The sequence below is a fragment of the Gopherus flavomarginatus genome, chromosome 4, assembly GCF_025201925.1.
Source record: "Gopherus flavomarginatus isolate rGopFla2 chromosome 4, rGopFla2.mat.asm, whole genome shotgun sequence".
Taxonomy (NCBI): Eukaryota; Metazoa; Chordata; order Testudines; family Testudinidae; genus Gopherus; species Gopherus flavomarginatus.
Genome location: NC_066620.1, coordinates 181,035,682 through 181,051,320, shown reverse-complemented (window position 1 = coordinate 181,051,320; position 15,639 = coordinate 181,035,682). Strand labels below are relative to the sequence as shown.

Here is a 15,639-nt window from a genome sequence, read left to right as displayed (position 1 = left end):
TTGGAAGGGGCCTTAGGAGGTCATCTAGTCCAACCTCTTGCTCAAAGCAGAATGAGTCCCCAACTAAATCATCCCAGCCAGGGCTTTGTCAAGCCTGACCTTAAAAACCGCTAAGGAAGGGGATTCCACCACCTCCCTAGGTAACCCATTCCAGTACTTCACCACTCTCTGAGTGAAAAAGTTTTTCCTAATATCCAACCTAAACCTCCCCCACTGCAACTTGAGACTATTACTTCTTGTTCTGTCACCTGGTACCACTGAGAACAATCTAGATCCATCCTCTTTGGAATCCCTTTTCAGGTAGTTGAAAGCAGCTATTAAATCCTCCCTCATTCTTCTCTTCTGCAGACTAAACAATCCCAGTTCCCTCAGCCTCTCCTCATAAATCATGTGCTCCAGCCTCCTAATCATTTTTGTTGCTTTCCACTGGACTCTTTCCAATTTTTCCACATCCTTCTTGTAGTGTGGGGCCCCAAACGGGACACAGTACTCCAGATGAGGCCTCACCAATGTCGAATAGAGGAGAATGATTACGTCCCTCTATCTGCTGGCAATACCTCTATTTATACAGCCCAAAATGCTGTTAGCCTTCTTGGCAACAAGGGCTTACTGTTTACTCATATCCAGCTTCTCATCCACTATAACCCCTAGGTCCTTTTCTGCAGAACTTCTGCCCAGCCATTCGGTCTCTAGTCTGTAGTAGTGCATGAGATTCTTCCGTCCTAAGTGCAGGACTCTGCACTTGTCCTTGTTGAACCTCATCAGATTTCCTTTGGCCCAATCCTCTAATTTGTCTAGGTCCCTCTTTATCCCAGGTTAGTATCATCTGCAAACTTGCTGAGGGTGCAGTCCACGCCATCCTCCAGATCATTAATGAAGATATTGAACAAAACCAGCCCCAGACCGACCCTTGGGGCACTCCGCTTGATGCTGGCTGCCAATGAGACATGGAGCCATTGATCACTTCCCGTTGAGCCTGACAATCTAGCCAGCTTTCTATCCACTTTATAGTCCATTCATCTAGTCCATAATTCTTTAACTTGCTGGCAAGAAGACTGTGGGAGACCTTATCAAAAGCTTTGCTAAAGTCAAGGAATAACAGGTCCACTGCTTTCCCCTCATCCACAGAGCCAGTTATCTCGTTATAGAAGGCAATTAAGTTAGTCAGGCATGACTTGCCCGTGGTGAGTCCATGCTGACTGTTCCTCTCATGTTTCCCTCTCTAGTGTTCATCTGTATGTTATCAGCCGAAAGACATTGTTTTCCAAAATACTATTTGGGAGATATATTGAAATGTTAAAACACTTCAGTCTTCTGTCCAAAGTATGCAGCTGCTCTGAAGTGCCACACAAGCTAATGACACCATAGAGATAACAAAGACTCTCTTTGAAGAGCCTTTATTATAGACAGAAGATGGAAGCTGTCAGTACCTTGCGGAACAGATGTGTCTGGTTAGGGGAAAATGAGTTGGTGCAGCTGAAGTAAGCATAGCTCATTTTGAGGACATAAATACATAGTTCAAAATCTCTAACCTGTTTTCCCATCCCAACGTTTTTGTTGGCTCCACTGTCTACTAGAAAAACTATGCAGGTAGAGGTTGACCAACTTTAGTACGTATTCTTCTGACTTCTTGATAAATGTAACTCATTTTACACAATTCATTGTGTGGTTCTTCAGCATCATAACTTTAAAGGATCTTCTCTTTACCAGTGTTGTATCTTTGCTCTCTACGCAACATAAAGAATATGGGGAAACCACATTGGCACGGTGGGATTACAGATAACTAGGCTTATAAATCATGTACAAATATAGAAGGCCACATACTCCTCCCCCTTCACAATGAAAAGGAAAACAAAAATTGCAAACATATGACTATCAGTGATGCACAAGATGATGTAAATTATGTCTGAGAGGTGGTTTATGGCTTCTTTCAGGATAATATCTCATAGGTATCACAAATATATATATTGTCTGGTGTATCAGTATCTTCCTGGGCTACAGTATTAGGGTCTCTTGTAGTAGAAACATGGAAAGGTCCACTGGTACTATGACAAATCATCGTCTATGGCTATATTGTAGGCTCAATATTTCAATAGGCATCACTGGTGTAAAACACCCTGCTGAACTTGTGCTCAAAACCTGGTTCTCCATGACAGGTTTGGTGCTACTTCTGCCTAGTGTGATGGAGGACCAGTCAGTAATGTAATCACTTCAGGTTTCCATAAGTTAGCTCTGTAGTCTCTTACCAAGTTTCTCCCATGTGAAAACTGTTTCTTTTGAATGTCTTTCTGTATATTAGGCTTCAACAAGTCCAGACAAGACCTTAAATTACATCACATAAACAACATTACTGGTGTCTGATTTGTAATAACAATAGAAAATCTGTAATCATGGGTTGTATGCTACCTTTTTCCAGTGTTGTAACACATATTGCTTTATTGAAAGTCTGAATAAAACTTTCCACTAATTCATTGGTGGCAGGATGGTAATGAGTCAATGTGTTGTGTTCGATACCATTTCTTTTAATAAACAATTGGAACTCTTCAGATGTGGTTTGAGTTCCATTGTTGCTTAGAATCTGTTCAGGAACACTTGTCCTCAAAAACAAGAGTTTTAACACTTCCACTGTCTGTGCTGAACTATTTGAATTCATACAGAAAATTTCATGCCATTTATAAACATGTCCCGTAAATGGTCCAGCAGATTACATGTGGATTCTATGCCACGGAATAGTTAGCCGCTCCTAAAATTGCAGTGGAGCATGTTTAGGGATGTGTTGCATTTATTGACTGTCTTGACACTGTTTTATCATTTTCTCTGTTTGTTTATCAATCATTGGCCACCACACAAAACTCCTAGCCAGGAATTTCATTTCCAAATGGCCTTCATGTAATTCTTGGAGTATATAGGACCAGATCTTCATAGGAATAATCACTTTGGTGCCAAACATTATGAAACCTTGTTATACACTTAGCTAGCTCTGGATCATTCTTAATTTAGTGTTGTATTATAATGTTTGTCACTGGCAAAGGTTCCATTTGTGCCAATATAGAATATATTGACTGTCTCTGGTTCTACTTCTTGATCTTTACCTGCTGCTGCCAATGACAAGCAATCTTCACATGCATGTTGTTAATATTAACAATAAGGGGGAAGGAAAACAAGCCAGAATAGAGAAAGAACAGACTAAAGAATATTTAGATAAGTTAGATGCATTGAAATCAACAGGGCCTGACAAAATTAATCGTAGGGTATTTAAGGAACTAAGTGAAGAAATCTTGGAATCGTTAGCAATCATCTTCAAGAACTCATGGAGGATGGGTGAGATCCCAGAGTACTGGAGAACAGCAATCATAGTACATGTCTTTAAAAAGGGGAACAGAGGACACGGGGAATTGATCAGTCAGCATAATTTCAATACCCGGAAAGATCCAGAAACAAATTATTAAACAATCAATTTGTAAGCACTTGGAGGATAATAGTTCAAAATAGTGCAAAAACAAATTCTGACAGAGCAACCTAATTTTCTTCTTTGCCAGGGTAACTGGCCTAGTGGCTAGAGGGGGGAAGCAGTAGGTGTGATTTATCTTGATTTTATTAAAGCTTTTGACATTGTCTCATGTGATATTCTCACAATCAAATTAGGGAAATGTGTTCTAAATGAAATTGCTTTGAGGAGGGTACACAACTGGTTAAAAACACATACTCGGACAGTAATTATCATTGGTTCTCTGACAAACTGGAGTCCCTCAGAGGTCAGTCCTGGGTCTAGTGCTATTCAGTATTTTCAGTAATGACTTGCATAAGCACAGTCTCCACTCCATTATCTAATTTGTGGATGTCGCCAATCTGGGAGGAGTTGCAGGCACTTTGGAGGACAGGATTAGATTTCAAAATGATCTTGATAAAATGGAGAACTGGTCTGAAATCAACAAGATAAAATTTAGTAAAGACAAGTTCAAAGTACTGCAGTTAGAAAAGAAAAATCAGAGGCATCGCTATAAAATGAGGAATAGTTGGCTATGTAGTAGTACTGCAGAAAAGGATTGAGGGGGGGGGGAGAGGGTTATAGTGGATCACAAATTGAATGAGCCAACAATGTGATACAGTTGCAAAAGAGGCAAATATTCTGGGATGTATTAGTGACTGTGTTATATCTAAGGCATGGGAGGTAATTATTCTGCTATACTAGGTTCTGGTGAGGCCTTAGCTGGAGAACTGTGTCCAGTTGTGGAAGGTACACCTTAAGAAAAATCTGGATACACTGGAGAGGACAACTGGGTCCTCAATACGTGGCACGGGGTTATGCCCTCCAGTTTCTTTTTACCCCCCGTTCCCATCCCTCTTCAGGGAACCTTCTCATGAGACTCTTCTTGCAGAGGAGGTAGAAGGATTGCTGAAGCTGGGTAAGGTGGAAAAGGTACCTTTGCAGATACAGGAGCAACGGGTTCTATTACCAGTACTTTTTAATCCCAAAGGCCAAGGGTGGTCTACAGCCCATCCTGGACCCACGAGACCTCAACAAATACCTAAAGAAGCTGAAGTTCTGCATAGTCACCTTGGCCTCCATCATCCTCTCCCTGGATTCGGGAGACTGGTATGCTGCCTCAATTTGAAGGATGCATATTTCCATGTAGCGATCTTTCAAGGGCACAGATGCTTCCTACATTTCATGGTGGGAACTGACCACTATCAGTCCTACTGCTAAGCCTTGCAACAGCACCAAGGGTGTTCACCAAGTGCATGTTGGTAGTAACCGCTTACCTCAGACATCGAGGTATCCAGATCTACTCGTACCTTGAAGGCTGCTCCAGGTCCCAAATTAAGAGATATGTTATGGTGCTGCAGGCCGCGTGCAGATCCCTGGGCCTGCTGGTAAATGGCAAAAAGCTGACGTTAGTTCTGATGCAGAGGATAGAATTCATTGGAGCGGTGCTAGACTTCACCTGCACCAGAGCATTTCCAGAGCAGGAGAGGTTCCAGATGATGGTGGACCTCATTGCGGGAGCTTCCATGTTCTCCCTGACCATGGCCAGGGTTTGCCTGTGCCTGCTGGGACACGTGGCAGCATGTATGTATGTCATCTGCTGTGCCAGGGTCAGGATGCAGCCCTTACCGCAGTGGCTGGCGATGGTCTATTACCAGTCCAGAGATCATCTGGAAAAGTCATTACCATCCCACTGACGATACTTACCTCGCTGCAGTGGTGGACCAACCCCAGAGTGGTCCTGGAAGGAGTTTCATTCGACAGCCCTCATCAGTCGATCGAGTTGATATTGGACACCTCGGACCTTGTCTGGGGAGCACATCTCGGTGGCCTCCAGACCCAGGGCATGTGGTCCCCAGAGGAGATGAGGTTTCACATAAACGTGAATGAGCTCAGAGCGGTACGCTTGGCCTGCGGAGTCTTTCTACCACACCTGGCAGGCACGGTGATGAGAGTGTTGATGGACAATATGGCCTTGATGTTTTACATCAACAGGCAAAGGGGAGCACGCTCATTGGCCCTCTGCCAAGAGGCCCTCCTTTCTACATCGACCATGAGATCCAACTGGAGGCCTGTCACCTCCAAGGCATCAGGAACACACTGACAGATCGCCTCAGCAGAGCCTTTTCTTCTCACCACGAGTGGTCACTCCATCCAGAGGTAGTCCGGACCCTCTTCCAGAGGTGGGGAATTCCCCAAGTGGACGTGTTTGCCACCAGACAGAACAGGAAATTCATTGCTTCTGTTCCCTACAAGGCCTGAGAGAAGGCTCCCTCTCCGGCGGCTTCTTCCTTTCATTGTCGGGTGCTCTGATTTACGCCTTCCTGCCAGTCCCACTCATCAGCAGAGTTCTGTCAAAAGTCAAGAGAGACAAGGGCCAAGTCATCATGGTCGCCCTGGATGGGCCGCTCCCTGGCCCCTTTCTGACTGACCAGATCAGTTCTTGCAAGATCATGGGCGTCTCCTACACCCCAACCTTGCCCCCCTCCACCTCACAGCGTGGATGCTGCATGGTTGAATTTGGAGTGGGCCTGTTCTAAAGGGGTCCAGCAAATCCTCTTGGAAAGCAGGAAGCCTTCCACTAGAACAACCTACCTGGCCAAATGGACGAGGTTCTTCCACTGGGTGTCTGAGTGTAGCATCTCTCCAACGCGCTATCTTAGATTACCTGTTCCATCTTAAGAACCTTGGGAGTCACCTAATATGGAATGGACATGAGCAAGCACTCGAAGAAGAAAAGACAGTTACCTTTTCCATAACTGGTGTTCTTGAAGGTGTGTTGCTCATGTCTATTCTATAACCTGCACTCCTTCCCCACTGTCAGAGTTTCTGGCAAGAAGGAACTGAGAGTGGGGGGAGCTGGCAGCGCCCCTTATACCGCGGCATGTGCGCTTTGCTCCAGGGGGCAGCAGAGGTGGTCCCCTACGGATACCACTGAAGGAAAAACATCCAGCACCAGTGCATGTAACAAGCACACATACCTCATATGGAATGGACATGAGCAACACATCTCAAAGGACACCAGTTACAGAAAAGCTAACTTCCTTTTATAACTAACTATCCCTAGGAAGGCGCATAATCATGACACATTTTGTGGTTGGGTTGCCTTTAGGACAGCTTCAACTTTTTCTTGAGGGACCCCGCTATTTACCTCTCTCCTCCGTGAAAACTGACCATTTATTCTTACCCTTTCTTTCCTATCTTTCAACCAGTTACTCATCCATGAGAGGACCTCTTATCCCATGACTAAGCAGTTTGCACTTTGCTGAAGAGTCTTTGTGAAAGTCCAAGTATACTGTATCAACTGGATCACCCTTATCTAACTGCTTATTGACACCCTCAAAGAATTCCAATAGATGGTAAGGCATGATTTCCCTTTACAAAAGCCATGCTGATTCTTCCCCAACAAATCATGTTCATCTGATAATTCTGTTCTTTACTATAGTTTCAGCCAATTTGCCTGGTACTGTAGTTAGGCTTACCGGCCTGTAGTTTCCAGATCACCTCTGGAGCCTTTTTAAAAAATAAGCATTATATTACCTACCCTCCAGTCATGTCTGGTACAGAGGCTGATTTAAGCAATAGGTTATGTACCACAGTTAGTAGTTCCACAATTTCATATTTGAGTTCCTTCAGAACTCTTGTGTGAATACCATCTGGTCCTGGTGACTTCTTACCGTTTAACTTATCAGTTTGTTCCAAAATCTTCTCTACTGACTCTTCAGTCTGGGGCAGTTCCTCAGATTTGTCACTGTCTTCAGTCTCCATTTGTAGATAGGCTTGGGCTAGGTCGATCTTGGAGAAATTCTTACCACCAGCTGATGACGCAATTACATACTCTGTTCTTAATAAAGAATACTGAACTGCACACAATACTAAAGGGTATGTTTTATCTACTAACAGATACACTTTCAGTTATGTAAAACAGCAAAATAAATCATTAATTCAAAGTATTTCTTTTCACAAACTACTGGTGCACCAGATCTACTCCATAGAGGGGAAGAAGGACAGATATTCTAGGGGTATGTATGTGCAGGAGAAAATGGGAAACAGGAGGGAGGGGAAAATTGAGGAATGTGTGTGCACAGGAATGTCGGGGTGCATTGAGAGGGTAAGAATTTGGTGCATATTTGAGCATACGCATGACAGGAGGGAGAGGGAAATTGGGGTGTAAGCTTTGGTGTCTTTGCGCAAAGCAACTATAAATCCATCTTAATTTGCAAGTATGCTCTGGCTGCTTTGTCTTTTCTGCCAAAAAAAAAATTGTTCACTTCGGAAGATTTGTAGACAGAGGCATCATGATTAATTAGAAGGCAACATTAAGACAGAGTGTAAAGTCATCTGCTTTTAGGAACTGTGTATTTTTGCTTCGGTGATCTGTTTTTCAAAGAATACTCTTTAGTGTTGATTATAATATCCCAAGATCTCTAGTAAAGTGCAAATTATCTGTATATATGTCTTTTATTTTGTCTATCATTGTCTTAACTATCTAAGAACTTAACTTTTCTTTCTGTGAGACTACAGGTTATGGTATGAGAATCCTGGAGTATTTAGTCCACCTCAGCTGACTCAGATCAAGCAAACATCTCTTGCCAGAATTTTGTGCGACAACGCTGACAATATAACCAGAGTGCAACGTGATGTCTTTAAGGTGGCTGAGTTCCCACATGGTTATGATAGCTGTGAAGAAATTCCTAAACTGGATCTCAGGATGTGGCAAGATTGCTGTGAAGGTCTGTATTCAGAGAGAGTATTGAGAGTGCATCCTTTGTTTCTGGTTACATTTTAAATTGCCTGCTTTGAAGAAATTTTAAGAGATTTTTATTTACTATTCAACTCTAACTCAAGCTGAACTAGGAAGATGGATAATGTGCTTACAAAACCAAATTTGGATTGTGCAGAAGTAATATTCCACTTCCAGTAGAAGGAATCTAGTCAGGAGATTGATTTAGGTACTATATAGCTAAGGTTTTGGTTCTGTTGTATGAGTAGCTTACTTATAAAAAAAACACTGAACCCTTACATTTTTTCCTGACTGACATTAAAAATTCTAATAAATTGCATAGTTTGATTAAAATTTAGAATGTAAGACTCAACGTTGTGCTCACTATACTTAAATTTATATGTACTAAGTCATCCATGTATTTAATTGTTATAGCTGTGTAAGTAGGAAGCATCTGTTTTTATTATTCTTCCTGTTTTGTTCAGTGCAAAATACTTTTCCACATGGAGGGCAGAGGAGCAGACACTTAGTTACCAAAAGCTGTTACCTCTTAGATTGCTTGAACAAAACCCGGATTTAGTTTTGTTTTTTTTTAGATGCAATGCTGTTCTATTTTATAACAACAAAACCAGATTACCTCCAAAGTTTACTTAACTAATCATACAGCAGAATTACTGATTTATCATTGTAAAAGAATTAGAATTTAAATGAATCACCCAGGATTTTCTTTCTACTTTCTTGACATTCTAACCTGTTGCTTTTGATTGTCACAGGCCCCAGGCAGTAGCGTAGCTAGGGGGGAGCAGGGCAGCGGCCGCTCTCCCACTGAGCACAAGTGGCATGTTTTCAATTTCTTGGCGCCTTTTTCATTTTTATTCACCCGGTGGCTCTCCGGATCTTTGGCGGCACTTCGGTGGCGGTCCCTTCACTTGTTCCGGGCCCACTGCTCTTCACTTGCTGAAATGCCGCTGAAGACATTCACCAAAGAGCGAGTGAAGGTCCCGCCGCCGAGGTGCCACTGAAGACCCGGAGTGCTGCCCCGTCAATAAAAGCGCCGCCAAGTGAGTAAAAGCGCCACAGCAGGTGGCGCCTTTTTTGTGATCGATCCCCCTGTTCCCTCCACCTGGCTGCACTGCTGGTCCCAGGACCTAACTTTTCTGCAAGGTGATGAACTATTTGAGCTATGAACTAGCCAAATTCAACCTCTGCGGCTTTTTTCAGTATCTTAACAGAGGAACAATTACCCTATGTTTCAAGTAGTCAACGAAGACTCAGAAGAAATGGTATCAATTCATGGCTCTGCCACATACTTTCTGTATAACATTGGAAAAGTAGCTTATTCTCTCTGTTACTCAGTTCTGCACCTGTAAAATGGTGATGATGATCCTTTCTTACCTCAAAGGAGTATTGTAAAGATAAAAGTATTAATCTTGTTAAGACTGTTAGTGTATGTCTACACAGCAATGTAAGCCCTTTTGGGCACCAGAGTCCCATCGATAGCATCGTCACAGTTAGGAAACAAGGTGGGCAATAGAGTTTTCCCATGGTGCAACACATGCAGAGGGCTAGAGTGTCGACACTGGCAGGCAGGGACGCTAGACACTGAGATAGGGTTACTTTGACTCAGGTCTGTGCACTGCAGTTTGGACTCCAGAGCCCTAGGTGTGAACGCACGTCAGAAAATCCTTAACCTAGAGTTAAAATGCAGTGTAGACTCTTAAGGGATTAAAGTACGTACTTTATTTTAAGCATGTAGATTATACGTTTTTAGGCCAGAAGGGATCATTAGGTTATCTAGTCTGTACTCCAGTATATAGAATTTCACCCAGTTACCCCTGTATTGTGCCTAATAACTTGTGTTTGTCTCAAGCATATCTTCCAGAAACAAGACATGGAGATTCCACCACTTCCCTTGGTAGTTCGTTCTAGTGGTTATCACTCTCACTGTTAAAATTTGAGCCTTATTTCTAATCTGAATTTATTTGGCTTTAACTTCTAGCTATTGGTTCTTGATATGCCTTTCTCTGCTAGATTTAAGTGACCTTTGGTACCTGATATTTTCTCCCCAAGAAGATACTTATACACTGTAATTGTCACATCTCAGTCATCTTTTTGATAAGCTTAAACAGATTGTTTTATTTAAGCATTTTCTTCAGCCCTCAAATCAGATTTTAACTTTTCTCTTCTCCTTCTCCAATTTTTCAGTATTCTTTTTAAAATGTGAACATCAAAACTGTGTGCAGTATTCTAGATCTGTCTCACAAATGCTATACACAGAGGTAAAATGACCTCCTTACTCCTACTTTGCAACTCCTCTGCTATAGACATCGAAGGATTCCATTAGCAATTCTTTTTGCCACAGCATTGTTCTGGGAGCTCATGCTGAATTGCTTGTCAACTATGAACCCTACATCTTTTTTCAGAGTCACTACTTTCAGGAAATAGTCCCCCATTCTCTAGGCAGAGTGATCATTCTTTGTTCCTCAATGTTTGACCTTCCATTTGGCTGTATTAAAAGGAACTGTTTGAGTGGGCCCACTTTCCTAAGCAGTCCAGACCACTCTGTATGACTGCTCTTGCCTCATTATTATTTACCACTTCACCAATTGATGAGTCATTTGCAAATTATACCAGCAGTGCTTTTACGTTTGCCTCCAGGTCATTGATAAAAATGCTGAATAGTGTCAGGCCTAGTTTTGAAGCTTGTGGAACTTTACTAGAAACACCTTTTTAGTGATGACTCCCCAGAGACAACTACTTTTTCAGATCCGTCATTCAACCAGTTCTTAATCCATTTAACATTTGCTTTATTGATATTAAATAGTGCTAATTTTAATAAGAATGTTGTGCAGTAATAAGTCAAATGCAGTACAAAAGTTTTAACTATATTACATCTACACAGTTACCTCTATCAACGAAACTTGTAATCACATCAAAAAATGAAATTGAGTTTTTTTGACAAGACCTGTTTTCCATAAAACCATATTGACTGTCATTAATTAATTATAGTTCCAGCCTTCAGTTTTTTATGGATTGAATACCATATTTTTTTTCCATTATTTTGCCCAAGATTGTTATAAGGCTAACTGGCCTATAATTTCTTGGGTCATGCTAGTTGCTCTTTTGAGTATTGGCACAACATTAGCATGCTTAATTCAACAAGAGCCAAGAGGCTCTTGCTCTTTGACTTCAAAACCTATGCAGTAAATGTCCGTTATACTTTGGGTATTAGATTTATGTGCTGCTAAATCCTGGAAAGTCACTTTGTAAAATTGTATTGCATTTCAATGATTTGCATAGCTGATTTGCTCAGTTTTCAAGTTAAAAGATGCTTTTGAGATTTTGACCTCTACCCCAATCAGGGGTATTTAGGTTGTGACTGATCCTGCAAATATCATAGGTAGTTCAGACTTGTCCATGAGGCTCCTGGGCTTGACTATAACCCTTTCATCCTTTACTAGATTCTCTGTCTCCCGTTTTGCAAACACTGTGTTTGGTTAGTGCTCAAGCTTCCTCCATTGCAATCCTAGCTTTCAAAACTGATTTGTGGTAGTAGTGAGCAAAACTTCTTTTCCACATTCTCTCCTGTCCCTCCAAGGGGCTTTTATTTACAGTTTTGTTCCTAAATGGAACATCTTCCCATCCCCATCAAATGGAACAAACTGAACGCAAGACAAGCTCTCTCTAGGAAAAGACCCTCTGAGGAGTCTCAGAAGTGGAGCTTGGCCATAATTTCTCCCAGCTCCCAATCCCTACTTTACAAGGGGAAGTCTGGGTGGCTTATTGGGGGCCTCAACATGACTGAATTGCAGCATCCCTACTGCTAGCTGAAACTCCTCAAGAGGTGCATCTGCAGGAGATAGGACTTGGCAAACCAGACTGTCTGCATTTGTCAAAGATACTTCAGGGATAAGTACAAAAATCCTCTTTGGCTCCCATAAGTGAAAATAAAACCTGAAAAGGCTAAATAACATGGAGGTTGGAGGGAGACCATAAAGCACTCCAGATTATTATATTCTTCCACTGTCATTTTGTTCATCTCCAAAGATGAAGACCGCTCTTTCAGATTATAATCCAGACACAGAGAAGCATGAGAGGTTCTTTCCTCTAGAGATTTTGAATGTCTTGGGAAGAAATGGTTGTCAACACTGAAGTCCAGCCAGAGAAGGAGAAGAAGATAAAGCCAAGGACAAATATCTCCCTTCCAAAACTGGGACGGAATTTTCCATCCCCTCCATTCCATTTTCAGCAATCATTAGCAGAGGTCACTGCTGATCACCACCACTACCCTGTCTCCTTCCATCCAATTCTACATCTGAGTTTATCTGTCTGACATCTTTTTGTATGTGGTGTTGCCTTGAACTAAACATAGTTCCTAACTAACACAAAATGCTTCATCTTTTCTCCTGTTATTGCCACTACCATCATCCACATCTTATTCATGTCATTCCATTTCTTCCACTTTGACATCTCCAAGATCTGTCCTTTTCTTGCTATCCTTAGTGCTCAATCTCTCATTCGGGACCTCATCACTCTCCTCAAATACTGTAACATCCTCCTCTGTGGCATTCTGAGAGAGAGAAGTTATGACTAGAATGGAAAATTAGTTATATGATTACTTCCTTCCTTTAGGTGCTTCTACAATGGCACGTCTACAATTAACAGAGTGGAATAAGAGATTAGTGTTAAGAAATAAATATATATTTGGAATTGAGTATTTCCTTTTAACTTTGCAAGGTCTTAGCTAGAGACAGAAAAGAAAGGGCATGCTATGTTCTGGAGCTTTGTGGACAAATCTGAACTGCCTCCAGTATTTGCAGATATTTCAGACATGGAGAGAGGTCATTTTGAGAGGGGAAATCACCATTTCCCTCCCTCCATTTTCTAGCTTTCAGTGCTGCAACTCAAACCTGAGGCTTTGAAAGTCCTTCTTTTGAATTACTAGTAACCAGAATTCCAATTTCAGAATCTTTTTAATAAAGAGAGGTTCTGTAGAATCTATCTTGCTCTTTCATATCTCTGACTGTGACAAGCCAATAGAAGCAAAAAGTAGTTTGAAAACTTGTCATTGAATAGATACAAGAAGATCTGATGAGTGCTGTTTTTGTTTAGCACCTTTTCAGAGTAGAACTACATTATAAACAAAATTTATAGACTTCCTGAAGCAGGTATAGGTCTGAATTGTACGAGGAGGTGTAAAGATCTGATAATGTATGAAAGAAGTGAACACAGTTAAAGGAAAAATAATTTAGTACCGCTAGATGAATAATTTTTAAAAAATCACAAGATTTAATTAAAAGAAAGGAAAAACTTCCATAAGCCACTGTATTGGAGAAAACAGGATTTAATTCTGTAGTTTTTTAAAATGTATATTATTTACAATTATAATTGTCATAAAATTATCAATTTATAATTTAATTTCCAACATATAATTTGTTGTCTTATTTCAGATTGTAGAACCAGAGGGCAGTTTAATGCATTTTCATATCACTTCCGGGGAAGACGTTCTCTTGATTATAGCTTTCAGGAGGACAAGCCCTTAAAGAAAATGAAAATGCACAAAACAGTGAGGTAAGCATTTTGTACTAAGATCTGAAAAAGGGTAGGTTTTTTTGTTTGTTTTTGGTTTGTTTTTGTGTAAGGTGGAGGAAAATTGAATGATTTCCTGCAAATATACATTAGGTTTTGCAGTCTCCAGTCCATCAGTCTGGGATTGATGCCTTTCACTTTGATGCTTCTAGATGTTCAAAAGCAAAACAAAATTGAATGCTACAGGTTGTTGTCAGCTTTAAGTCCTGTTTCTGCTGTGGTTTATCTTCCAGCTCTAATTTTTCTAAGACCTTCATCATGTGAAACAATAATACTTAAGCCCTCAGTCTTGTTTATTTTCCTCAGAAGAAATGTGAAATGTAAAGAAAAAGCAGCAGAAAATCTGGGTCTTTACTTCATCCATCAATAACAGCATCTGTTTGCCTGGAAAATGCACATACTCCTGCTGTCCCCAAAGTGATACAAGCAGGGACTACAGATAATATGTGCCCCACCTCAGTGTCTAGTACTTGCTTAGAAGCCAGGGCAGGGCAAATATTGGGGCAGTAGCACTGAAATCAGTAAAAACGGGCTAGATTCTCGCGTGCCAAGGTCCATTCAGTGCAGGAATGGGGGAAAGAAGAGTTTTGGTTATGGCTTCCTGATCCTCAAGTTGCACCAACACTGATATAAGCTACAGCAGTGTAAGGTCTGTTCTGGTTTATGAAAACTGTAGGGGACCCTATTCCAGCTGTGAACTGGTGAAGTAGAGGTGGGCTCTTCTCCATCCAGATGTGCCCTTTCCCTGCCCTGACACACACCTTACTCCAGTTGGTGTCGGTATAGGAACTAGTGTCACGTGTTTTATGATATTGAGTGTCCCATTCTAGAGGAATTCTCAAACCAGCAGTAGCAGCCAGATTCTAGTTCTTTTGCAGCATCTGGAACTTGGAACGGAAGAATCTGTCATAGTATGTTCATATCTCCAGATCTACAAGAAAGGAGGCCTTTGCATAATAAGATTCCATCTTGTCTCCTTTTTATCTAGAAATTGTGTTTCTTGTGTGCCAGGTACCCTGTGATTTAGATATTAAGCTGAATTCTTCCAATATAACTCTCTCTCAGGTGTGATCACATCCCAAAACAGTTTCTCAAGAATCTCACCCTCATGGGTACCTTTTGAGGACGAAAACGTATTCTTCTTCAAGTGATTGCTCATGTGCGTTCCACAATAGGTATGTGTGCTCACCACGTGCAGCAGTGCCAGAAGTTTTTTCTCTAGCAATACCCGTAGGGGAGCGTCCCTAGCGACCCCTGGCATGGTGCCTCCATGGCACAGTATAAGGGGCTCTGCACACTCCTCCCACCCTCAGTTCCTTCTTGCCACCAGGGAAGATGCATCGGAACTGCTCTGCTCCAGCTTGGCTGCAGCTTTCCTCTTGAACTCCTCATAGACTCATAGGTCAGAAGGGACCAATATGATCATCTAGTCTGACCTCCTGCACAAGGCAGGCCACAGAACCCTACCCATCCACTTTTATAACAACCCCTAACCCAGGACTGAGTTATTGAAATCCTCAAAATTGGTTTGAAGACCTCAAGCTGCAGAGAATCCACCAGCAAGCGACCCAGGCCCCACGCTGCAGGGGAAGGTGAAAAACCTCCAGGGCCCCTGCCAATCCGCCCTGGAGGAAAATTCCTTCCCGACCCCAAATATGGCGATCAGCTAAACCCTGAGCATGTGGGCAAGACTCACCAGCCAGCACCCAAGAAGGAATTCTCTGCAGTAACTCAGTTCCCATCCCATCCAACATCTCCCCGCAGACCATTGAGCAGACTTATCTGGTGATAATCCAAGATCAATTGCCCAAATTAAACTATCCTATCATAACATCCCCTC

At 41.8% G+C, this 15,639-nt stretch overlaps 1 protein-coding gene across 2 annotated transcripts in view; it reads left to right on the top strand.

Annotated features, from left to right (window-relative positions):
- The window catches only part of PXDN (peroxidasin), a 156,287-nt gene that overhangs the window by 124,152 nt on the left and 16,496 nt on the right, over positions 1-15,639 (top strand). For both annotated transcript variants that reach the window (XM_050950608.1, XM_050950607.1), the window contains 2 exons: positions 8,012-8,220; positions 13,661-13,781. In XM_050950608.1, the coding sequence (XP_050806565.1) occupies positions 8,012-8,220; positions 13,661-13,781 (330 nt within the window). The remainder of the gene's footprint in view (positions 1-8,011; positions 8,221-13,660; positions 13,782-15,639) is intronic.